This window comes from Coregonus lavaretus, assembly GCF_964263955.1.
Source record: "Coregonus lavaretus genome assembly, contig: HAP1_SCAFFOLD_868, whole genome shotgun sequence".
NCBI classification, from domain to species: Eukaryota; Metazoa; Chordata; class Actinopteri; order Salmoniformes; family Salmonidae; genus Coregonus; species Coregonus lavaretus.
Genome location: NW_028158638.1, coordinates 101,965 through 126,299, shown reverse-complemented (window position 1 = coordinate 126,299; position 24,335 = coordinate 101,965). Strand labels below are relative to the sequence as shown.

Sequence of the window (24,335 nt, the reverse complement as noted above, 5' to 3'; positions counted from 1 at the left end):
CCTTTTGGCCACTAGAGGCCTCTATCATTCTCTATGATTGCAACAGACAAGACACGCAAAGACAACATTACGCATTCTGAAAACCTATTTGGGTTTATTGACATGTTTTCAAAAGACAGAATCAGACAGACAATGGGAGAATCTCAATTGCATTTCCTTCATTCCTCGCATTCGGCAGGTCCCTAATAAAAATAAATAAAAAAACATTAGTAATTTAGCAGACTCTTATCCAGAGCAACTTACAGGAGCAATTAGGGTTAAATGCCTTGCTAAAGGGCACAGACAGATTTTTCACCTAGTCGGTTTCGGAGATTCGAACCAGCGACCTTTCGGTTACTGGCCCAACGCTCTTAACCACTAGGCTACCTGCCTGCCCTCTGACCTTCTCATCCAATGGGTTTTGAGAAGACGAGGAGAGAGGAAACAAGGAAAAGCAATTGAGATTCTCCCATTTAATAAATTGAGACCTAAATCATAGCAAAGCAACCACATGGGGTTTTGTAGGTATCGTTGCGCAATCAGCACTGCCAGTGATAACAGATGACGAGGTGGGATGGAGAGACTCACTCCTCCTCCCAGCTGTCTCCGTAGACATTCTTCTTCCCCGCTGAAAGAATGAAAGGAGCAGAGAATAGAGGAGAGGATGAAGGGACGATGAACAACATTATTATTTTCTCCTCTCTGGAAACGTTGCACCCTTAATGAACACGACCCTATTGGCTTGATTATCAGCTGTTGTCAGTCAAGTGGGTCTGAAGACTTCTCTTTCTCAATAACGTGCAGCCAATTCATACTAGATGAAAAGCCGGAATGGCATTTAAAATATAATAATAATAATAATAATAATAATAATAATAATACACATACTGGGAAACGTTCTGTTCTCGCACATAGGACAAGTATCTGAACATGGGCACAGGGGCTGCGTCAAATGGCACACAGAAGCCTATAGGCTCTGGTCTAAAGTAGTGCACTATATAGTGAATAGGGTGCCATTCTCTGGTCTAAAGTAGTGCACTATATAGGGAATAGGGTGCCATTCTCTGGTCTAAAGTAGTGCACTATATAGGGAATAGGGTGCCATTCTCTGGTCTAAAGTAGTGCGCTATATAGGGAATAGGGTGCCATTCTCTGGTCTAAAGTAGTGCACTATATAGGGAATAGGGTGCCATTCTCTGGTCTAAAGTAGTGCACTATATAGTGAATAGGGTGCCATTCTCTGGTCTAAAGTAGTGCACTATATAGGGAATAGGGTGCCATTCTCTGGTCTAAAGTAGTGCACTATGTAGGGAATAGGGTGCCATTCTCTGGTCTAAAGTAGTGCACTATATAGGGAATAGGGTGCCATTCTCTGGTCTGAAGTAGTGCACTATATAGGGAATAGGGTGCCATTCTCTGGTCTAAAGTAGTGCACTATATAGGGAATAGGGTGCCATTCTCTGGTCTAAAGTAGTGGACTATATAGGGAATAGGGTGCCATTCTCTGGTCTAAAGTAGTGCACTATATAGGGAATAGGGTGCCATTCTCTGGTCTAAAGTAGTGGACTATATAGGGAATAGGGTGCCATTCTCTGGTCTAAAGTAGTGCACTATATAGGGAATAGGGTGCCATTCTCTGGTCTAAAGTAGTGCACTATATAGTGAATAGGGTGCCATTCTCTGGTCTAAAGTAGTGCACTATATAGGGAATAGGGTGCCATTCTCTGGTCTAAAGTAGTGCACTATGTAGGGAATAGGGTGCCATTCTCTGGTCTAAAGTAGTGCACTATATAGGGAATAGGGTGCCATTCTCTGGTCTAAAGTAGTGCACTATATAGGGAATAGGGTGCCATTCTCTGGTCTAAAGTAGTGGACTATATAGGGAATAGGGTGCCATTCTCTGGTCTAAAGTAGTGCACTATATAGGGAATAGGGTGCCATTCTCTGGTCTAAAGTAGTGCACTATATAGGGAATAGGGTGCCATTCTCTGGTCTAAAGTAGTGCACTATATAGGGAATAGGGTGCCATTCTCTGGTCTAAAGTAGTGCACTATATAGGGAATAGGGTGCCATTCTCTGGTCTAAAGTAGTGCACTATATAGTGAATAGGGTGCCATTCTCTGGTCTAAAGTAGTGTACTATATAGGGAATAGGGTGCCATTCTCTGGTCTAAAGTAGTGCACTATATAGGGAATAGGGTGCCATTCTCTGGTCTAAAGTAGTGCACTATATAGGGAATAGGGTGCCATTCTCTGGTCTAAAGTAGTGCATTATATAGGGAATAGGGTGCCATTCTCTGGTCTAAAGTAGTGCACTATATAGGGAATAGGGTGCCATTCTCTGGTCTAAAGTAGTGCACTATATAGGGAATAGGGTGCCATTCTCTGGTCTAAAGTAGTGCACTAATAAGGGAATAGGGTGCCATTCTCTGGTCTAAAGTAGTGCACTAATAAGGGAATAGGGTGCCATTCTCTGGTCTAAAGTAGTGCACTATATAGGGAATAGGGTGCCATTCTCTGGTCTAAAGTAGTGCACTATATAGGGAATAGGGTGCCATTCTCTGGTCTAAAGTAGTGCACTATATAGGGAATAGGGTGCCATTCTCTGGTCTAAAGTAGTGGACTATATAGGGAATAGGGTGCCATTCTCTGGTCTAAAGTAGTGCACTATATAGGGAATAGGGTGCCATTCTCTGGTCTAAAGTAGTGGACTATATAGGGAATAGGGTGCCATTCTCTGGTCTAAAGTAGTGGACTATATAGGGAATAGGGTGCCATTCTCTGGTCTAAAGTAGTGCACTGTATAGGGAATAGGGTGCCATTCTCTGGTCTAAAGTAGTGCACTATATAGGGAATAGGGTGCCATTCTCTGGTCTAAAGTAGTGCACTATATAGGGAATAGGGTGCCATTCTCTGGTCTAAAGTAGTGCACTATATAGGGAATAGGGTGCCATTCTCTGGTCTAAAGTAGTGGACTATATAGGGAATAGGGTGCCATTCTCTGGTCTAAAGTAGTGCACTATATAGGGAATAGGGTGCCATTCTCTGGTCTAAAGTAGTGGACTATATAGGGAATAGGGTGCCATTCTCTGGTCTAAAGTAGTGGACTATATAGGGAATAGGGTGCCATTCTCTGGTCTAAAGTAGTGCACTGTATAGGGAATAGGGTGCCATTCTCTGGTCTAAAGTAGTGCACTATATAGGGAATAGGGTGCCATTCTCTGGTCTAAAGTAGTGCACTATATAGGGAATAGGGTGCCATTCTCTGGTCTAAAGTAGTGCACTATATAGGGAATAGGGTGCCATTCTCTGGTCTAAAGTAGTGGACTATATAGGGAATAGGGTGCCATTCTCTGGTCTAAAGTAGTGGACTATATAGGGAATAGGGTGCCATTCTCTGGTCTAAAGTAGTGCACTGTATAGGGAATAGGGTGCCATTCTCTGGTCTAAAGTAGTGCACTATATAGGGAATAGGGTGCCATTCTCTGGTCTAAAGTAGTGCACTATATAGGGAATAGGGTACCATTCTCTGGTCTAAAGTAGTGCACTATATAGGGAATAGGGGGCCATTTGGGACACAGTCACTGACTCACCGTCCATCTTGGGGGCGGTCCTCTCTTGCCGGTCAGGCTCTGGTTTGAGCAGCGTCTCAGCCTTCTGGGTAAGCGTGACCTCATAGTTCTCTCGGTTCTTGTTCCTTAGGTGCTCGTACATGATGGGCTTCCTCCTGGGTTCCTCGTCATCCAGGAACGACTGGGCTGGAGGGGGCAGAGGTCAGAGGTGACGGGTCAGGAAAACGAACACAAGCACTTTATTGGACAAATTCAGGTAGGCCCCACAGTTTGCTCCGGGGTGAAGTTTTCCCTAGGTGCAGATATACTGAACAAAAATATAAACGCAACATGTAAAGTGTTGGTCCCATGATTCATGAGCTGAAATAAAATATCCCAGAAATCTTCCATACACACAAAAAGCTTATTTCTCTCATGTTGTGCACAAATTTGTTTACATCCCTGTTAGTGAGCATTTCTCCTTTGCCAAGATAATCCATCCACCTGATAGGTGAGGCATATCAAGAAGCTGATTAAACAGCATGCTCATTACACAGGTGCACCTTGTGCTGGGGACAATAAAAGGCCACTCTGAAATGTGCAGTTTTGTCACACAACACAATGCCACAGATGTCTCCAGTTTTGAGGCAGCATGCAATTAGCATGCTGACTGCAGGAATGTCCACCAGAGCTGTTGCCAGAGAATTGAAATTTCATTTCCCTACCATAAGCCGCTTTAGAGAATTTGGCAGTACGTCCAACCGGTCTCACAACCGCAGACCACGTGTAACCACGCCAACCCAGGAACTCCACATCCGACTTTTTCACCTGCAGGGTTTTCTGAGATCAGCCACCCGGACAGCCGATGAAACTGTGGGTTTTCATAACCGAATAATTTCTGCACAAACTGTCAGAAAACGTCTCAGGGAAGCTCATCTGCGTGCTCGTCGTCCTCACCAGGGTCTTGACCTGACTGCAGTTGGGTGTCGTAACCGACTTCCGTGGGAAAATGCTAACCTTCAAATGTCCACTAGCACACTGGGGAATGTGCTCTTCACGGATGAATCTCAGTTTCAACTGAACCGGGCAGATGGCGTCACGTGGGGGAGCAGTTTGCTGTTGTGAACAGAGTGCCCCATAGTGGCGGTGGGGTTATGGTATGGGCAGGCATAAGCTACGGACAACGAACACAATTGCATTTTATCGATGGCAATTTGAACGCACAGAGATACCGTGACGAGATCCTGAGGCCATTCATCCGCCGCCATCACGTTCATGTTTCAGCATGATAATGCACGGCCCCATGTCGCAAGGATCTGTACAGAATTCTTGGAAAAAAATAAAATGTCCCAGTTCCATAATCTGCATACTCACCAGACATGTCACCCATTGAGCATGTTTGGGATGCTCTGGATCGACGTATACAACACCGTGGTGTTCCAGTTCCCGCCAATATCCAACAACTTCGACACAGCCATTGAAGAGGAGTGGGACAACATTCCACAGGCCACAATCAACAGCCTGATGAACTCTATGCGAAGGAGATGTGTCGCGCTGCATGAGGCAAATGCTGGTCACACCAGATACGGACTGGTTTTCTGATCCACGCCCCTATCTTTTTTTGTAAGGTATCTGTGACCAACAGATGCATATCTGTATTCCCAGTCATGTGAAATCCATAGATTAGGGCCTAATACATTTATTTCATTTGACTGATTTCCTTATATGAACTGTAACTCAGTCAAATTTGAGAAATTGTTGCATGTTACGTTTATTTTTGTTCAGTGTAGATAGATATCTACTTGGAAATAACTTGTTTAAACATGGACATTGTCATTGAGGACAATTCTAAAGTAGTCAACTGGGTGGGACTTCCTATGCAACTGACCTAAGATCAGTGTCTAGGGGCAACTTCACCCTCCGCTCGGTTCCTAGTTAAAAAACGACCCTGGGCTGCAGGGGAGAGACGTCCAAGATTACAGGTTAGAGGTCAGAGTTCAGAGGTTGGGCTGCAGGAGGAGAGGTGGAGGGGTCAGGCTGAGGTTAATCAGGCAGTTAACTAGGAGGATCCCGTGGTGGTTGTCATGGTTAACGCTGTAGTTAGGTTACTACTTTTTTTTTTTTATAATTTTTTATTTATTTATTGAATATTTAAAACATACAATATACTTGCAGTGAAGCCGCTCAACAACTACATCACATTAATCATCTAACAGACTCCCATCCAGAGTTAGGTTACTACTTGCTGCCATGGTTACCTGGCATGTTGTAGTCGATGTCTGCAGCGGTGCGGCTGGTCTGTGCTGCTGGGGTGGGGGCGTCACTGTATCCATAGTCTCTGGCGTCGGGTGGGACCTGACACACAGAATCAAAATGGGACACTTACACAGAGCACATGGTGTAGTACTGAGTGGAGCTCAGGTGGACACGGACTGATATGCAAACTGAGCCAGTGACTGCGGGTGTTGTGTTGTGGAGGCTTCCGTCACCCATCTCCATCCTGCATCCAGGACAACACTCGGTATCAGACGGATGCAGCTACTGCAACACTGGACTGGCCTGGGGCTGCAGGGGGAAACTGGACTGGCCTGAGGCTGCAGGGGGAAACTGGACTGGCCTGAGGCTGCAGGGGGAAACTGGACTGGCCTGAGGCTGCAGGGGAAACTCACTGTTCTGGACTGTGCTGACCTCTCTGTCTCCCGTTCCATGTACCAGAATGCTGCCATTTGGCCAGGACATTCTCACCTTTACTGTTAAGGCGAAGCTGCAAGTTCTACCAACAAAAATATAATCTAGCACTCTGGTACCCTGCAAACCATGACCCATTTTGTATTCTACATGAGTCAAATGTTACGGAGTCCGTTGCCCATGTTGTGATTGGTTGCCGTTTATACAAGGATTTGTACATTGCTAGACATGACCGCCTTGTCGACCTGATAGCCAGCGAGGAGAGACAAGTAGTCTCACCAACAGCACACATCCATAAACATTATTGTGTAACAGGAAGGAAAGCAGTTGGCTAGGTACTGCTCTGTTTCAGCTGTCATGAGCTATTTGGAGAAGGAAAGCAGTTGGCTAGGTACTGCTCTGTTTCAGCCGTCGTGAGCTATTTGGAGAAGGAAAGCAGTTGGCTAGGTACTGCTCTGTTTCAGCCGTCGTGGGCTATATGGAGAAGGAAAGCAGTTGGCTAGGTACTGCTCTGTTTCAGCCGTCGTGGGCTATATGGAGAAGGAAAGCAGTTGGCTAGGTACTGCTCTGTTTCAGCTGTCGTGGGCTATATAGAGAAGGAAAGCTGTTGGCTAGGTACTGCTCTGTTTCAGCCGTCGTGGGCTATATGGAGAAGGAAAGCAGTTGGCTAGGTACTGCTCTGTTTCAGCCGTCGTGGGCTATATGGAGAAGGAAAGCAGTTGGCTAGGTACTGCTCTGTTTCAGCTGTCGTGGGCTATATAGAGAAGGAAAGCTGTTGGCTAGGTACTGCTCTGTTTCAGCCGTCGTGGGCTATATGGAGAAGGAAAGCAGTTGGCTAGGTACTGCTCTGTTTCAGCCGTCGTGGGCTATATGGAGAAGGAAAGCTGTTGGCTAGGTACTGCTCTGTTTCAGCCGTCGTGGGCTATATGGAGAAGGAAAGCAGTTGGCTAGGTACTGCTCTGTTTCAGCTGTCGTGGGCTATATGGAGAAGGAAAGCTGTTGGCTAGGTACTGCTCTGTTTCAGCCGTCGTGGGCTATATGGAGAAGGAAAGCAGTTGGCTAGGTACTGCTCTGTTTCAGCCGTCGTGGGCTATATGGAGAAGGAAAGCTGTTGGCTAGGTACTGCTCTGTTTCAGCCGTCGTGGGCTATATGGAGAAGGAAAGCAGTTGGCTAGGTACTGCTCTGTTTCAGCTGTCGTGGGCTATATGGAGAAGGAAAGCAGTTGGCTAGGTACTGCTCTGTTTCAGCTGTCGTGGGCAGCCTAGCTGTTTGGAGAAGGAGGTGCTTTCTGTACTGTTGAGTGCCATGCATACAGGGACCTTAGAAATGTTTGGATCCATTTGTTATGTAAATTTGATTGGTGGACTCAAAGTATTTAAATGTGTGTGTTTTGTGTGTACCTGGCTCTGGGGGTCAGAGGCCTGGAACATGGGGTCAAAGGTCACCTGGTCGGGGTCACTCATCTCTGACTGGGGGCCCTGAGACGACCTGAGAGAGAAGAGGAGAGTGTGTGTGTGTGAGAGAGTGTGTGAGTGAGAGAATGTGTGTGTGTGTGTGTGTGTTACTGACTGTGCGTTGGGTCTGGTCCTCTGTCTCAGTGCTTCTCCCAGAGGGGAGTGCTCCAGCCTCTTGAACTTCTCCTGACAATGCTTCATGTACGACATCTTCCCTGCCAGGTAGCCACACAGCCCCGCAACTGGACACACACTGTGTTACCTTCTCATAATAACAACGCACACACACTTTATACACAAACACACATGTCTGTGTTCAGTGAACTCACAGGCCACTTTAGGGAGGGATCCAAACCTGGACGACGACGTCAGAGCTCCTAGAAGACAGGAAGGAACACAGGAGAGTCAGTCTTGATGTCACCAGGGTTAAGACAGGAAGGAACACAGGAGAGTCAGTCTTGATGTCACCAGGGTTAAGACAGGAAGGAACACAGGAGAGTCAGTCTTGATGCCACTAGTCCAATTCATGGAAGAAAAAAAGTGTCGACCGGGTGGGTTGCAGACACTCCTCAAAAGTGCAACACCTGCAGCAAACACCTCCATCTTTTTGTCTGCTGTCTCTTCACCTTCATCTGCAGCCCTCTGCAACAAACACCTCCATCTTTTTGGCTGCTGTCTCTTCATCTGCAGCAAACACCTCCATCTTTTTGGCTGCTGTCTCGTCACCTTCATCTCGGATGGCACTTGTCATTAAGGTATCTCTAACTGGAAGCTCCTATTCTATATAAGATCATACATGTACAGTAAGATACAGTGATGAGGGGAAATGGAAGGTGGGCCTACCTCTATGGATGAGGCCTTGAGTGACAAGCATGCTGACCACTGAGAAGGGCACGGCTGTAGGAAGGTAGGGGAGAAACAAGGTTAGAATCACACCATGCATCAATACCTGCACCTAGAATGAATGATATCTTGAACGTGAACTTGACTCCTATCAAATATAGGCTCCTGTCAAATGTATTGATATTTTGTCTGTCTGTCTGTGGTTACCCATGGTAACTTACATCTGTACCAGAAGCTCTCCTGGTTGCATTCTCTGAAGACTCTCCTCTCATCTTCTGTGGGGATGTAATCCATTCCTACAGGACTCTATACACACACACACACACACACAGGTTAGCTGTCCCAAAACCGAACCTCCATTGATTTCATCAACACATATCCATTGAAGCAACCTGCTTTATTGTCAAGCATTCGAGCGCATCGAAAACGTTAGCTATCTAGCCAACACGAACTGCAGCTTGCTAGTAGCAGTAAGCATGCTAACAGACTGCAAGTGACAGGCTAGCTTGGGTAGTTTAGCTAGTTATTGTAGCAGCTTTATGTGTTTACCTGTGCTTTGCCCTGTCGCTCTTCAGTGAATCCCGTCGACATTGGTGTCATATTGTAAAACTATGTCGGTCAACGATGTCTTTCATAAAAATGTACAGCAACAACGTGAACAGACACACTCCCCGTACAGATTGTGTAAATGTTTGGTACAATGTCATTGCATGGAACGAAGCTGACCCGGAAGTAGTAGTAGCCATGGAACGGGAAGTTTGACAAGGACTTTTATTTTGAATGTTTTTCTTAGCAGTAAAATCGCATTCATAGAGGGACAGCGTTATATGAGTACATTTATTCCAGCTCTTTTTTTTTTCTAAATCCAGTTATCGAATTAACCCCGAGGGGTTGTGGTATATGGCCAATATACCACGGCTAAGGGCTGTTCTAACGCACGGCACAACATGCGAAGTCACGTTTCTTCGCATGTTTTTGGTCTGATCATAGATTATCATTTAGATTGCTGCTGCCTGCTACTATGATAAATCACACGACAAGGACGTTTGCTATCAATGTAATATCTCACAAGTGGGGCAATTGTAGGGAACAAAGATGAAACGCTAATGTGTATTCTGACAGTGGCAGCAAACTTGGCTGCCCACACACACACACACCTCAGCGCACTGATCCTTATCTGGAGTTTTTTTTGCAGTGAGGTATTTTGCCAACATCTCTTTAGGCATATTAAAACGCTTCCGTTTTTTTCAGATCACAAGTATCATCCGATCCGACTATCAACTGTGAATTTACAGATACAATTACAAATACGAGTATGGCCATGTCTGCACAACCCTAAAAACGACTGTCTTGTTGTCGATGAAGTAGCAGGCTGCTGTTTCTCCTCCATATCTGGGGGTCGTATGCCACCCTGTGGTCGATGGTGGCATCATATTTTACTGAGCGCAGAAAACAAGCGTGAGGAAACGATGCCTACAATGTCTGGAACGATACAAAACACCAGAACTATTTGGTGTCATTCGGTTGGCTGTGTGTGCACAAACGTGGTTTCAGCATTTTGGTACATCGCCTACTTTTGTGTAATCAGACGGACGTTCAGATAGAAAAAAATAAGGTCAATAGAATTTCTACCGTGTTGCATGATGGGAAATTAGTCAGACAGTGATATAATCTAGTTAAACAAAATGGATCGCTTTTCCACCGCTTTGTCCGTAACTGTATTCGTAAACGTCATTAAACCCTGGTCGATATGATGTGGTATTATCAGTAGTCGAGGTGGTAACCGTCAGCCAAAAACCTTTGCCCTGGAATGAGTCCCCCTCTAGCAACGTGTACAACTCATACTTACCTGGCAAGGGAGATACCGTGATCAAGAAGGCGGTTCACCCAGGGTGAGGCTCAGCCATTGCACCCCGGATGTGCTGAATGTAACCACTCTCAGATTACAGTTTTTTTCAATTGTTTAAGCACAATTTTGAAAACAGGGCCCGGTTTGTCAAAACACTACACACAATTAGCACAACCCTACACCAAAGTAGCACAACACTTCAGATCATTTGCAAAATGGAACACTTTTGTCAAAACTATACACGACTTCATAAAAACAATATTTTGTTACCATACGAAACACACATTTCATATGACTTCAATCTTTTTGAACCAGTTACACACTGCTGTTACTAACCTAAAACACCTTTAGCAAGTCTAATTCTCAGTGATTAGAGTACTGTAAATGAAGTACACAGAGAAAGTGCAACTATACAAACACTACACAAGACCAATGCTGCAGACTGAGGAAAATATAATTTATTTCTCTCCATATACCCAAATCAGTCAACATGTCAACATGGAGAATCACAACAAAACATGTCCCAGTTTTCATGCTACTACAGTAGTGTGCAGAACACTGTTAGCTCAGCAAACAACAGACAAACGTAAAACACTGTATCCAGTACAGTTTACAATTACAGTAAATAACAACAACAAACTTAAAAAATAATCTGAAAAAAACTGACAATATTGTACAGAAAATACTACAGTAAACATACTATACATTATCTCTTCGCCTAGCTGGATCTGGCCAGAGAATTTCATCAACATCACAAGCAATATCCTCATTAGCAAGACAACGCGGGAAGAACCGTCTTGAATGTCGAATCCATCCTTGCACAGCTGCGGCGTCGACTTGGTCACAGGCGTCCTCCATGGCCTGAATGAGCGGTACCTGAGCCTGGGGCTGGAGATCGTAAACCTTCCACCGTCATGCAGAGAAAAACTATTCGATAGGGTTTAGAAACGGAGAGTATGGTGGAAGGTATAGTACTGTCAACTGTGGATGGTGTTGAAACCAGTTCTGGACCAAAGCAGAGTGGTGGAATGACACATTGTCCCAGATGACAGTGTATTGCATCTGGTGCATTTCATTACCTGCTGTGACGATGTGGTGCAATCGGTCCAAAAATGCGAACATTTGAGGTGTGTTGTAAGGGCCCATTTTGGCATGACGGAGGAGAACCCCATGCTGTGAAATGGCAGCGCAAAGGGTGATGTTGCCCCCACGTTGCCCTGGGACATTGATTATAGCCCTGTGGCCAATGATATTTCTGCCTCTCCTTGCTTTTGTGAGGTTGAACCCTGCCTCATCAATATATATGAATTCATGCAGGATTTCCTCAGCATCCATCTGCAAAACTCTCTGAAATACAGTGAAAGACACGATTGTGTAGTTCAGGATAGGTCTAGTACACAGTCAATGTAAAATAGTCATGTTTGCAGTATGCAACATCACAGTGCTAAAGTGAACAATACAAACCTCCACATACTCATGTCGCAGCCGTTTGACACTCTCTGAATTCCGCTCAAAAGGCGGCACTCGATAAAGTTGTTTCATTTGAACCTGATGTCTTTTCAGGATGCGTGCCAGTGTTGACTGAGAGACCTGATGGACATTATTGAAAATGGCATGGTCACCGATAATTTTGGCTTGTAGTTCTCTGAGCCTGATAGCATTATTGGCCAAAATGTATCTATAAGGGCTTAGTTTGCTTTGAAATAGATCCTAATTTCTAAAACCATTCATGTGATGAGGAAGAAAAGGGAGAAGCTGATAAACGTCCTTCTCAACACGAAACTCCATAGCACACAGAGTAAACACTAGTACCATCACACAGGGAACATTACTTCCAACATATTATATTGAACAACAAGATCAGGGGAGAGCGCGAACGCAGTCCCCCACTACCAGAAATTATGCAATCGAGATTTCCACATTTGGGAAATTCGCAGAGGTCGAGTCTACAGTAGCGCAACGACTGTAGACGACTGTAGACGACTGTAGACAGTTACGCGTTCTGTTTGGTCAAGAGTCTACAGTCACTGTAGACTCTAGACCAATCAGAACGCGTAACTGTCTACAGTCGCTTGCGTCACTTGAAAAAAAATCTCATTAGCAGCCTCGCAAAAATCGCATTAGCCCCGTATTTGGACCCGACTTTCGCTCATTACTTTATTCGTATATCATTCATTGTCTTGGGATTTGGTGGAAGTTATCTGAGACCCTTGGAGACCTTAACCAACGTTTTTGTTTTGTGCGAATTGGTCTAGTTTTTCTCTTGATGAAAACGCATCTTTTCACTGGCTTGTGGAAAACGATGTGGGCTACTTGAAGTAGTAAGTATATTATATTTAATACCATTGGAGGCAATGCATTTATTATACAATTTTAATGGCATGCTTATAATAAATGGCAGTATACTTGACAAGGACAGATCAGAGGAGACCACTCAACATAGGGAGGGAGAGAGAGTGAACCAGGGAGTGAACATGATTCCAGGTACACAGGTGTATTCTCTATACTTGTAACAAATTAAATATGTGACCCTGTCATTAAGCAATAATGACAGGAGAGGGGGTGCGATTGTACTGAATATATCACAGCTGTGATTTGGATATAGCTTTAATACAACCATTCTACAATTGCCATTTATTAGTTAACAGTAATAAGCCACAACAGATTATGATTTGTTTCTTTTTTTAATCATTTATTTTCCTCCGCCAACACAAAAAGATCTGCAACTGGACTTCGGACTTGACTTTTGCCAAGCAACACAAACAAAACATTTATTAGAACACCTGTAAAGCGGAGTGATACATGTAGTTAAAAGTCCCCGTGCAGTAACGCTCAATATAGGAACTCATGGAATGCCCATTGTCCAATCAAACTAATTAGTTGAAAAAGTGGAACTAACTGTTGTATAATACCTTCAATTTTGATTTTCAGGTCCCCACTGTGCAGCACGGCCCTATCAGGTTTACCTGATCAGTGGCATTGCACGGTGGAACTCTGACAGGAGCGGGGATGCCGTGTTTGGTGGCAAAGGACGGCACCACAGGACCTATTCGGCGCCGCTGATTGATCGCCTCAACGCTCGCTGTCAGCAGCTGTTCGGAGAGACTGTGGAGGAGAATTTCCGGGCCCCTGCTGATGTCTCTTCCAACGAGCTGCTCGGGTTGGAGTACCTGTTCAGCCAGAGCACGGGGGAATCTGGGCCCTTCTCTCTTCAGGACATTGTCAACGATGGACCTGGTCCAGAAGAGGAGGTGCTCCGACCTGGGCAGCCTGATCCAGATGACGCAGACGAGGCGTACCAGAGCGATGTGGAGGCACACGACCGTGCGCTGGATGCCGTCCTGCCCCACATCACACTCACCAGCGACGAAACCGCCACTGTTCACCCTCCGGCCTTTGTGAGTAGCCGTGTGTCTGCTAGAATGAAATACAATGCACCAGTTACTGAAAAAGACAACATATTTGAACTTACCACATTCATATGGCTTTTTCTTTTACAGGAGGATGCCTGCAGTCCAAACCCTCTTCCTGGCTTTCCTAAGTTGGAAATGTTCTGCTCTGTGCTGGTGGAGATTGGCCTGGCAGAAGAAAAGCTGTCACTCACCACCGAGCAGAGAAACCAGGTCCTTAAAGCCTGGAATGCCGTGGAGGAGCATGACAAGCAGCCACAAAAGTTCAACCAGTTGTACAGAACACACTGGGGCAACACCCTCTACTGCCGCACAAAAAGGGACGATCTTGTTGACGCTGATCTGATACAGAGGGTAAAGATGGCCAAGCGCTACGCACCAGCGCAACAGGACATCAGTGCTCAGCACAACAGGCTGATGTACACGCTGGTGAAACTGTTGTGGTTGCGCTCACCTCAAGGCTCTCGCAACAGTCCTGAGAAGAGAACCCTCTTGAAGGCGTACGAGCGAGTCCAGCACCGGATTTTAGTGGAGGATCCAGTCCTGTGCAAAGCAGGCATTCCTCTACCCAAGATTAACAGCAAGACTGTGCAGGACTTTATCCGTCGCCAAGAGAGGCTCCTCAACTTGCACGCCACAAAACAGCCCTCCACCATCACTAAGACCACCTCCATCTCATCTGCAGACCTTCCACCAGCACCACATCAGCCTGCAGTCCTCCCTCCACCAGACTACCCCCTGATGGAATATGTGCCCACACCCAGCACAGCAGGGACCAAGGTGTTAAAGGGAAGGACAGATATGATGGCACCACTCTCCCGGCCTCAGCCACCGATGCCACATTTGCTACTGCCACCACCAGTGAGAAAACCCAACGCCCCCTCTACCATCACCAGACCTGTGCCCTCCCTCTCTGCATCTACAGCAACCCCAGGAATTGCTGGCCCCTCCACATGGCCCATAATGCCTGCTAGTGAGGCAAATCCAGGGATTGATGGTCCACCTAAATCAGTCCCTCCAACTCTGCCCAAAATGCCTACTACAATTGGCACAGCACACAGTAGTACTTCATTCTGGGCAAGAGCTACGCAATTCAAGCGGAAGCATAAGGAACACTCCTCAGAAGTAGGAGCCAAAGTGTCAAGGGTGCAAAATCTCCCTGTCTGTACACTCTGTGGCCAAACAACCCAGGGACATAAAAAATACAAAAAAAAGAGTTTCTGCCCTACAAATATGATGTCCCCATCAAAAGGTCTGGACAACAAAGTGTACAGCAGCTACGAACACTTCACCTCTGTTGTTGACAAGTTGTAGTAATATAAATATGTTGTAATAAATCTGTAAATATGGGACGGTTGCATTGTACATATGGTAAATAGGCTTTGATTTTATGACATTTTATATTGTCTAACTTATATTGTCTACACTGTAGTGCTGTGTTTTTTATAAGTGTTCCCCAATATACATGCACTTTATTCATTAAAGTGGTCAGTGCTACAGTAACAGTTGTGGAATATCAATTAATGAATTGAACAATGGGGTTATATTTGTATGTATCAAAACATAAAGACACAGATAAAGTAACTGAGGTAAGGAAATGTGCCAATAGCACAATGAAATCAGATCATTTTGCACATATTTTAGTAGAAAAGGTAAAGCCACAAAACAACATTAAATTCCTTGGGAAAAAACTAAATAGGAGGCATGGAAGCAGTTATTGCCATCTATCAGTTCAATCTGTCCTGAAGTTCAATTAATTCTGTTTAACTCACACACTGACAAACACCATATAATTACTTATCCCACGCTCCAAACTTCCAGCCAATCACGATCAGGGGCAATTGCACTACCCTACGGCGCATCCCCATTCGTAGGGGTCAGCACAGCCGGAGTACAATGGCTGAGCTTCACCCTGGGTGAACCACCTTCTTGATCACGGTATCTCCCTTGCCAGGTAAGTATAAGTTGCACACGTTGCTAGAGGGGGACTCATTCCAGGGCAAAGGTTTTTGGCTGACGGTTACCACTTCGACTACTGATAATACCACATCATATCGACCAGGGTTTAATGATGTTTACGAATATAGTTACGGACAAAGCGGTGGAAAAGCGATCCATTTTGTTTAACTATATTATATCACTGTCCGACTATTTACCCATCATGCAACACGGCAAAAATTATATTGAACTTTTTTTTTTCTATCTGAACGTCCGTCTGATTACACAAAAGTAGGCGATGTACCAAAATGCTGAAACCACGTTTGTGCACATACAGCCAACCGAATGACACCAAATAGTTATGTGTTTTGTATCGTTCCAGACATTGTAGGCATCGTTTCCTCACGCTTGTTTTCTGCGCTCAGTAAAATATGATGCCACCATCGACCACAGGGTGGCATACGACCCCCAGATATGAAGGGGAAACAGTAGCCAGCTACTTCATCGACACCAAGACCAGGGTTGGGTAGGTTACTTTCTAAATGTAATCCGTTACAGTTACTAGTTACCTGTCCAAAACTGTAATCAGTAACGTAACTTTTAGATTACCCAAACTCAGTAACGTAATCTGATTACATTCAGTTACTTTTTAGATTACTTTCCTCTTAAAATGCATCAGAAGAAGACAATAATGTATGTTACTAATTGAACAAAAATATATTGCAGGATAACCCAACATTAAAGTTTACATAGCTGGCCATATATGGCTGTTACATTTTACTTTATGGGTTGGTTATGTAGGCCTCTTCTAACCCATCGCTTTCTACTACAAAAAATAATACGATTAAATTATATCTTTACATTAAAAACCTTAGTCTATCAGAAGTCCAGTCATTCCAATACATGTTATACCCCTTGATCATCAAGAATAGGATTTGGAAATATGGAAGTATAGATTAGCCAGAATTTTTTACCTGAGCATAACCCCAAAACTAAGGATTTATTAGCCAGCCCTACATTTTACATTTACATTTACGTCATTTAGCAGATGCTCTTATCCAGAGCGACTTACAAATAGGTGCATTCACCTTATAGCCAGTGGGATAACCACTTTACAATTTTTTTTTGTGGGGGGGGGGGGGGGGGGGGGTTGGGGTAAGGGGGGGGTAGAAGGATTACTTTATCCTATCCCAGGTATTCCTTAAAGAGGTGGGGTTTCAAATGTCTCCGGAAGGTGGTGAGTGACTCCGCTGTCCTGGCGTCGTGAGGGAGCTTGTTCCACCATTGGGGTGCCAGAGCAGCGAACAGTTTTGGCTAGCAGCTCTGTAGGCAAGCACCATGGTCTTGTAGCAGATGCGAGCTTCAACTGGAAGCCAGTGGAGTGTGCGGAGGAGCGGGGTGACGTGAGAGAACTTGGGAAGGTTGAACACCAGACGGGCTGCGGCATTCTGGATGAGTTTTAGGGGTTTAATGGCACAGGCAGGGAGCCCAGCCAACAGCGAGTTGCAGTAATCCAGACGGGAGATGACAAGTGCCTGGATTAGGACCTGTGCCGCTTCCTGTGTAAGGCAGGGTCGTACTCTCCGAATGTTGTAGAGCATGAACCTACAGGATCGGGTCACCGCCTTGATGTTAGCGGAGAACGACAGGGTGTTGTCCAGGGTCACGCCAAGGCTCTTCGCACTCTGGGAGGAGGACACAACAGAGTTGTCAACCGTGATGGTGAGATCATGGAACAGGCAGTCCTTCCCCGGGAGGAAGAGCAGCTCCGTCTTGCCAAGGTTCAGCTTGAGGTGGTGATCCATCATCCATACTGATATGTCTGCCAGACATGCAGAGATGCGATTCGCCACCTGGTTATCAGAAGGGGGAAAGGAGAAGATTAGTTGTGTGTCGTCAGCGTAGCAATGATAGGAGAGGCCATGTGAGGATTTGACAGAGCCAAGTGACTTGGTGTATAGCGAGAATAGGAGAGGGCCTAGGACTGAGCCCTGGGGGACACATCTACAGCCCTACTCTGTTGTTTATGATTCCTTATTGCAGAGTTATCCAATATCACTAAATGGCTTTAGATAACAAACTTTGTCTGCATTTGGAAAAACAGAATCCATCTTATTTGGTTTCAGAGTAAAGGTTGCAAGGTCCCCTGGATTTTGGTGTGAAAGTGGGCAACTCAGTGGTCACACCAGAAACCTCAGTCAGCTACCTTGGGTGTGAATTGGATAGGTACCTGACTGCTGAGAATATGGCCCTATAGTTTATTTTTATTTTTATTATTATTATTATAATTTTTAAAAACTTTTTATTATTTTTTCTCCCCAATTCCGTGATATCCAATTGGTAGTTACAGTCTTGTCCCATCGCTGCAAATCCCCTACGGACTCGGGAGAGGCGAAGGTCGAGAGCCATGCGTACTCCGAAACGCAACCTTGCCAAGCCACACTGATGGCCCTAAAGGTTTTAACAAAGATAAAACAAACATTTTAATTCCTAGCTGGGACATCAAAAAGTATTGATAGTGTAAGAGTCTATCTGGTAAGAACACCTTTTATTTACCGGCGCTGTTGAGTGGAACAAACTATCACAGCAACTCAAAGCCACGTCGACCAGAACTTCATTTAGAAAGAATGTCTAAAGCTGGCTAATGATGGACCAATAGAATGGTTCCTTTTCCATGTCAGTATGTAAGGCTCTGGACTATGCTAATGTCCTCCTGTCCTTTGTTGTGTTATGTGGATCCTAGCCCTACTATGTTTAGAAAGACATTTAAAGAGGACCACAATGGAAATACGTTTTCAATCTTTATTTTTGTGTCATTCTCGATGATCGTACATGCATTCTCCACATGTGTGGTTGTATTGTGTTTTAAACGGGTCAAATAAATCTACCTAAGCGATCCTTAAGGTGGGGCGATGGCGTCATCGGCCACTCCACAGTCGAGGAATGAGAGGTGGATACACTATACAAAGTGGATGAGCCTCGGTGATATAGACCGAGTCCATGTCCCACGATATAAAATCAAAGCAGACCAAATTAACATTCTAAATCTGTATTCGGGACATTTCAACTTCAGGCACACCTTTAAAGTGAATGTGATTCTCCAAGTCATTCAATACATTATCTCCCTCTTAATTGTGATCATTCTGTTATAATGAGCAGTAATCTATTATTTATTGTGGGCTTAAATGGCATCCTGTTCTATAAATGACTTCATTATGTAGCAAATATAACACCTCAACCTAGATTCTGTCTGAGGGCGCAAGACGTTCCGTTAACAAGTAGGCCTATACATTATCAGGACATGACAGGTATAATCACCAGTGCTTTTAATAACAGATCACAAACATTTGGGGTTTTCAGAAGACAAAATGTATCTTTAAGGCCTTAGTTTGCTTTGAAATAGATCCTAATTTCTAAAACCATTCATCTGATGAGGAAGAAACGGGAGAAGCTGATAAATCTGTTTCTACACACGGAACACCAGAGCACACAGTGAATTTTAGTTCCCACGTATTATTTTAAACACTATAATCAGGGGAGAGCGCGAACGCAGTCCCCCACTACCAGAAATTATGCAATCGAGATTTCCACATTTGGGAAATTCGCAGGGGTCAGCACAGCCGGAGTACAATGGCTGAGCCTCACCCTGGGTGAACCGCCTTCTTGATCACGGTATCTCCCTTGCCAGGTAAGTATAAGTTGCACATGTTGCTAGAGGGGGACTCATTCCAGGGCAAAGGTTTTTGGCTGACGGTTACCACTTCGACTACTGATAATACCACATCATATCGACCAGGGTTTAATGATGTTTACGAATATAGTTACGGACAAAGCGGTGGAAAAGCGATCCATTTTGTTTAACTATATTATATCACTGTCCGACTATTTACCCATCATGCAACACGGCAAAAATTATATTGAACTTTTTTTTTTCTATCTGAACGTCCGTCTGATTACACAAAAGTAGGCGATGTACCAAAATGCTGAAACCACGTTTGTGCACATACAGCCAACCGAATGACACCAAATAGTTATGTGTTTTGTATCGTTCCAGACATTGTAGGCATCGTTTCCTCACGCTTGTTTTCTGCGCTCAGTAAAATATGATGCCACCATCGACCACAGGGTGGCATACGACCCCCAGATATGGAGGGGAAACAGTAGCCAGCTACTTCATCGACACCAAGACCAGGGTTGGGTAGGTTACTTTCTAAATGTAATCCGTTACAGTTACTAGTTACCTGTCCAAAACTGTAATCAGTAACGTAACTTTTAGATTACCCAAACTCAGTAACGTAATCTGATTACATTCAGTTACTTTTTAGATTACTTTCCTCTTAAAATGCATCAGAAGAAGACAATAATGTATGTTACTAATTGAACAAAAATCTATTGCAGGATAACCCAACATTAAAGTTTACATAGCTGGCCATATATGGCTGTTACATTTTACTTTATGGGTTGGTTATGTAGGCCTCTTCTAACCCATCGCTTTCTACTACAAAAAATAATACGATTAAATTATATCTTTACATTAAAAACCTTAGTCTATCAGAAGTCCAGTCATTCCAATACATGTTATACCCCTTGATCATCAAGAATAGGATTTGGAAATATGGAAGTATAGATTAGCCAGAATTTTTTACCTGAGCATAACCCCAAAACTAAGGATTTATTAGCCAGCCCTACATTTTACATTTACATTTACGTCATTTAGCAGATGCTCTTATCCAGAGCGACTTACAAATAGGTGCATTCACCTTATAGCCAGTGGGATAACCACTTTACAATTTTTTTTTGTGGGGGGGGGGGGGGGGGGTTGGGGTAAGGGGGGGGTAGAAGGATTACTTTATCCTATCCCAGGTATTCCTTAAAGAGGTGGGGTTTCAAATGTCTCCGGAAGGTGGTGAGTGACTCCGCTGTCCTGGCGTCGTGAGGGAGCTTGTTCCACCATTGGGGTGCCAGAGCAGCGAACAGTTTTGGCTAGCAGCTCTGTAGGCAAGCACCATGGTCTTGTAGCAGATGCGAGCTTCAACTGGAAGCCAGTGGAGTGTGCGGAGGAGCGGGGTGACGTGAGAGAACTTGGGAAGGTTGAACACCAGACGGGCTGCGGCATTCTGGATGAGTTTTAGGGGTTTAATGGCACAGGCAGGGAGCCCAGCCAACAGCGAGTTGCAGTAATCCAGACGGGAGATGACAAGTGCCTGGATTAGGACCTGTGCCGCTTCCTGTGTAAGGCAGGGTCGTACTCTCCGAATGTTGTAGAGCATGAACCTACAGGATCGGGTCACCGCCTTGATGTTAGCGGAGAACGACAGGGTGTTGTCCAGGGTCACGCCAAGGCTCTTCGCACTCTGGGAGGAGGACACAACAGAGTTGTCAACCGTGATGGTGAGATCATGGAACAGGCAGTCCTTCCCCGGGAGGAAGAGCAGCTCCGTCTTGCCAAGGTTCAGCTTGAGGTGGTGATCCATCATCCATACTGATATGTCTGCCAGACATGCAGAGATGCGATTCGCCACCTGGTTATCAGAAGGGGGAAAGGAGAAGATTAGTTGTGTGTCGTCAGCGTAGCAATGATAGGAGAGGCCATGTGAGGATTTGACAGAGCCAAGTGACTTGGTGTATAGCGAGAATAGGAGAGGGCCTAGGACTGAGCCCTGGGGGACACATCTACAGCCCTACTCTGTTGTTTATGATTCCTTATTGCAGAGTTATCCAATATCACTAAATGGCTTTAGATAACAAACTTTGTCTGCATTTGGAAAAACAGAATCCATCTTATTTGGTTTCAGAGTAAAGGTTGCAAGGTCCCCTGGATTTTGGTGTGAAAGTGGGCAACTCAGTGGTCACACCAGAAACCTCAGTCAGCTACCTTGGGTGTGAATTGGATAGGTACCTGACTGCTGAGAATATGGCCCTATAGTTTATTTTTATTTTTATTATTATTATTATAATTTTTAAAAACTTTTTATTATTTTTTCTCCCCAATTCCGTGATATCCAATTGGTAGTTACAGTCTTGTCCCATCGCTGCAAATCCCCTACGGACTCGGGAGAGGCGAAGGTCGAGAGCCATGCGTACTCCGAAACGCAACCTTGCCAAGCCACACTGATGGCCCTAAAGGTTTTAACAAAGATAAACCAAACATTTTAATTCCTAGCTGGGACATCAAAAAGTATTGATAGTGTAAGAGTCTATCTGGTAAGAACACCTTTTATTTACCGGCGCTGTTGAGTGGAACAAACTATCACAGCAACTCAAAGCCACGTCGACCAGAACTTCATTTAGAAAGAATGTCTAAAGCTGGCTAATGATGGACCAATAGAATGGTTCCTTTTCCATGTCAGTATGTAAGGCTCTGGACTATGCTAATGTCCTCCTGTCCTTTGTTGTGTTATGTGGATCCTAGCCCTACTATGTTTAGAAAGACATTTAAAGAGGACCACAATGGAAATACGTTTTCAATCTTTATTTTTGTGTCATTCTCGATGATCGTACATGCATTCTCCACATGTGTGGTTGTATTGTGTTTTAAACGGGTCAAATAAATCTACCTAAGCGATCCTTAAGGTGGGGCGATGGCGTCATCGGCCACTCCACAGTCGAGGAATGAGAGGTGGATACACTATACAAAGTGGATGAGCCTCGGTGATATAGACCGAGTCCATGTCCCACGATATAAAATCAAAGCAGACCAAATTAACATTCTAAATCTGTATTCGGGACATTTCAACTTCAGGCACACCTTTAAAGTGAATGTGATTCTCCAAGTCATTCAATACATTATCTCCCTCTTAATTGTGATCATTCTGTTATAATGAGCAGTAATCTATTATTTATTGTGGGCTTAAATGGCATCCTGTTCTATAAATGACTTCATTATGTAGCAAATATAACACCTCAACCTAGATTCTGTCTGAGGGCGCAAGACGTTCCGTTAACAAGTAGGCCTATACATTATCAGGACATGACAGGTATAATCACCAGTGCTTTTAATAACAGATCACAAACATTTGGGGTTTTCAGAAGACAAAATGTATCTTTAAGGCCTTAGTTTGCTTTGAAATAGATCCTAATTTCTAAAACCATTCATCTGATGAGGAAGAAACGGGAGAAGCTGATAAATCTGTTTCTACACACGGAACACCAGAGCACACAGTGAATTTTAGTTCCCACGTATTATTTTAAACACTATAATCAGGGGAGAGCGCGAACGCAGTCCCCCACTACCAGAAATTATGCAATCGAGATTTCCACATTTGGGAAATTCGCAGGGGTCAGCACAGCCGGAGTACAATGGCTGAGCCTCACCCTGGGTGAACCGCCTTCTTGATCACGGTATCTCCCTTGCCAGGTAAGTATAAGTTGCACACGTTGCTAGAGGGGGACTCATTCCAGGGCAAAGGTTTTTGGCTGACGGTTACCACTTCGACTACTGATAATACCACATCATATCGACCAGGGTTTAATGATGTTTACGAATATAGTTACGGACAAAGCGGTGGAAAAGCGATCCATTTTGTTTAACTATATTATATCACTGTCCGACTATTTACCCATCATGCAACACGGCAAAAATTATATTGAACTTTTTTTTTTCTATCTGAACGTCCGTCTGATTACACAAAAGTAGGCGATGTACCAAAATGCTGAAACCACGTTTGTGCACATACAGCCAACCGAATGACACCAAATAGTTATGTGTTTTGTATCGTTCCAGACATTGTAGGCATCGTTTCCTCACGCTTGTTTTCTGCGCTCAGTAAAATATGATGCCACCATCGACCACAGGGTGGCATACGACCCCCAGATATGGAGGGGAAACAGTAGCCAGCTACTTCATCGACACCAAGACCAGGGTTGGGTAGGTTACTTTCTAAATGTAATCCGTTACAGTTACTAGTTACCTGTCCAAAACTGTAATCAGTAACGTAACTTTTAGATTACCCAAACTCAGTAACGTAATCTGATTACATTCAGTTACTTTTTAGATTACTTTCCTCTTAAAATGCATCAGAAGAAGACAATAATGTATGTTACTAATTGAACAAAAATCTATTGCAGGATAACCCAACATTAAAGTTTACATAGCTGGCCATATATGGCTGTTACATTTTACTTTATGGGTTGGTTATGTAGGCCTCTTCTAACCCATCGCTTTCTACTACAAAAAATAATACGATTAAATTATATCTTTACATTAAAAACCTTAGTCTATCAGAAGTCCAGTCATTCCAATACATGTTATACCCCTTGATCATCAAGAATAGGATTTGGAAATATGGAAGTATAGATTAGCCAGAATTTTTTACCTGAGCATAACCCCAAAACTAAGGATTTATTAGCCAGCCCTACATTTTACATTTACATTTACGTCATTTAGCAGATGCTCTTATCCAGAGCGACTTACAAATAGGTGCATTCACCTTATAGCCAGTGGGATAACCACTTTACAATTTTTTTTGTGGGGGGGGGGGGGGGGGGGGGGTTGGGGTAAGGGGGGGGTAGAAGGATTACTTTATCCTATCCCAGGTATTCCTTAAAGAGGTGGGGTTTCAAATGTCTCCGGAAGGTGGTGAGTGACTCCGCTGTCCTGGCGTCGTGAGGGAGCTTGTTCCAC

General features: G+C 44.3%; 2 protein-coding genes across 4 annotated transcripts; one reads left to right on the top strand and one right to left on the bottom strand.

Moving 5' to 3' along the window:
* Positions 1-72: 72 nt before the first annotated feature.
* LOC311123734 (OCIA domain-containing protein 1-like) lies at positions 73-9,238 on the bottom strand. 2 transcript variants are annotated; one of them, XR_014612635.1, is made up of 10 exons: positions 9,065-9,238; positions 8,737-8,821; positions 8,516-8,569; positions 8,002-8,049; positions 7,788-7,914; positions 7,619-7,706; positions 5,788-5,884; positions 3,572-3,736; positions 468-607; positions 73-142 (listed from the first exon to the last, which is right to left on the bottom strand). XR_014612635.1 is itself a non-coding variant. In XM_084197973.1 (9 exons), exons 1-9 carry the CDS (start codon positions 9,113-9,115, stop codon positions 564-566), a joined length of 759 nt encoding a protein of 252 aa, XP_084054099.1. In that variant the 5' UTR covers positions 9,116-9,232; the 3' UTR covers positions 73-563. The 2 variants fall into 2 exon arrangements, 1 of the variants encoding a protein (XP_084054099.1); XM_084197973.1 differs by having other exon boundaries at positions 73-607; positions 9,065-9,232.
* A 3,178-nt stretch (positions 9,239-12,416) lies between these two features.
* Positions 12,417-15,637, top strand: LOC311123731 (uncharacterized protein). 2 transcript variants are annotated; one of them, XM_084197969.1, is made up of 2 exons: positions 12,417-12,685; positions 13,296-15,637. In XM_084197969.1, exon 2 carries the CDS (start codon positions 13,787-13,789, stop codon positions 15,086-15,088), a length of 1,302 nt encoding a protein of 433 aa, XP_084054095.1. In that variant the 5' UTR covers positions 12,417-12,685; positions 13,296-13,786; the 3' UTR covers positions 15,089-15,637. The 2 variants fall into 2 exon arrangements, with proteins under 2 accessions (XP_084054095.1, XP_084054096.1); XM_084197970.1 differs by lacking the exon at positions 12,417-12,685 and having other exon boundaries at positions 12,709-13,762; positions 13,865-15,637.
* Positions 15,638-24,335: the final 8,698 nt, after the last annotated feature.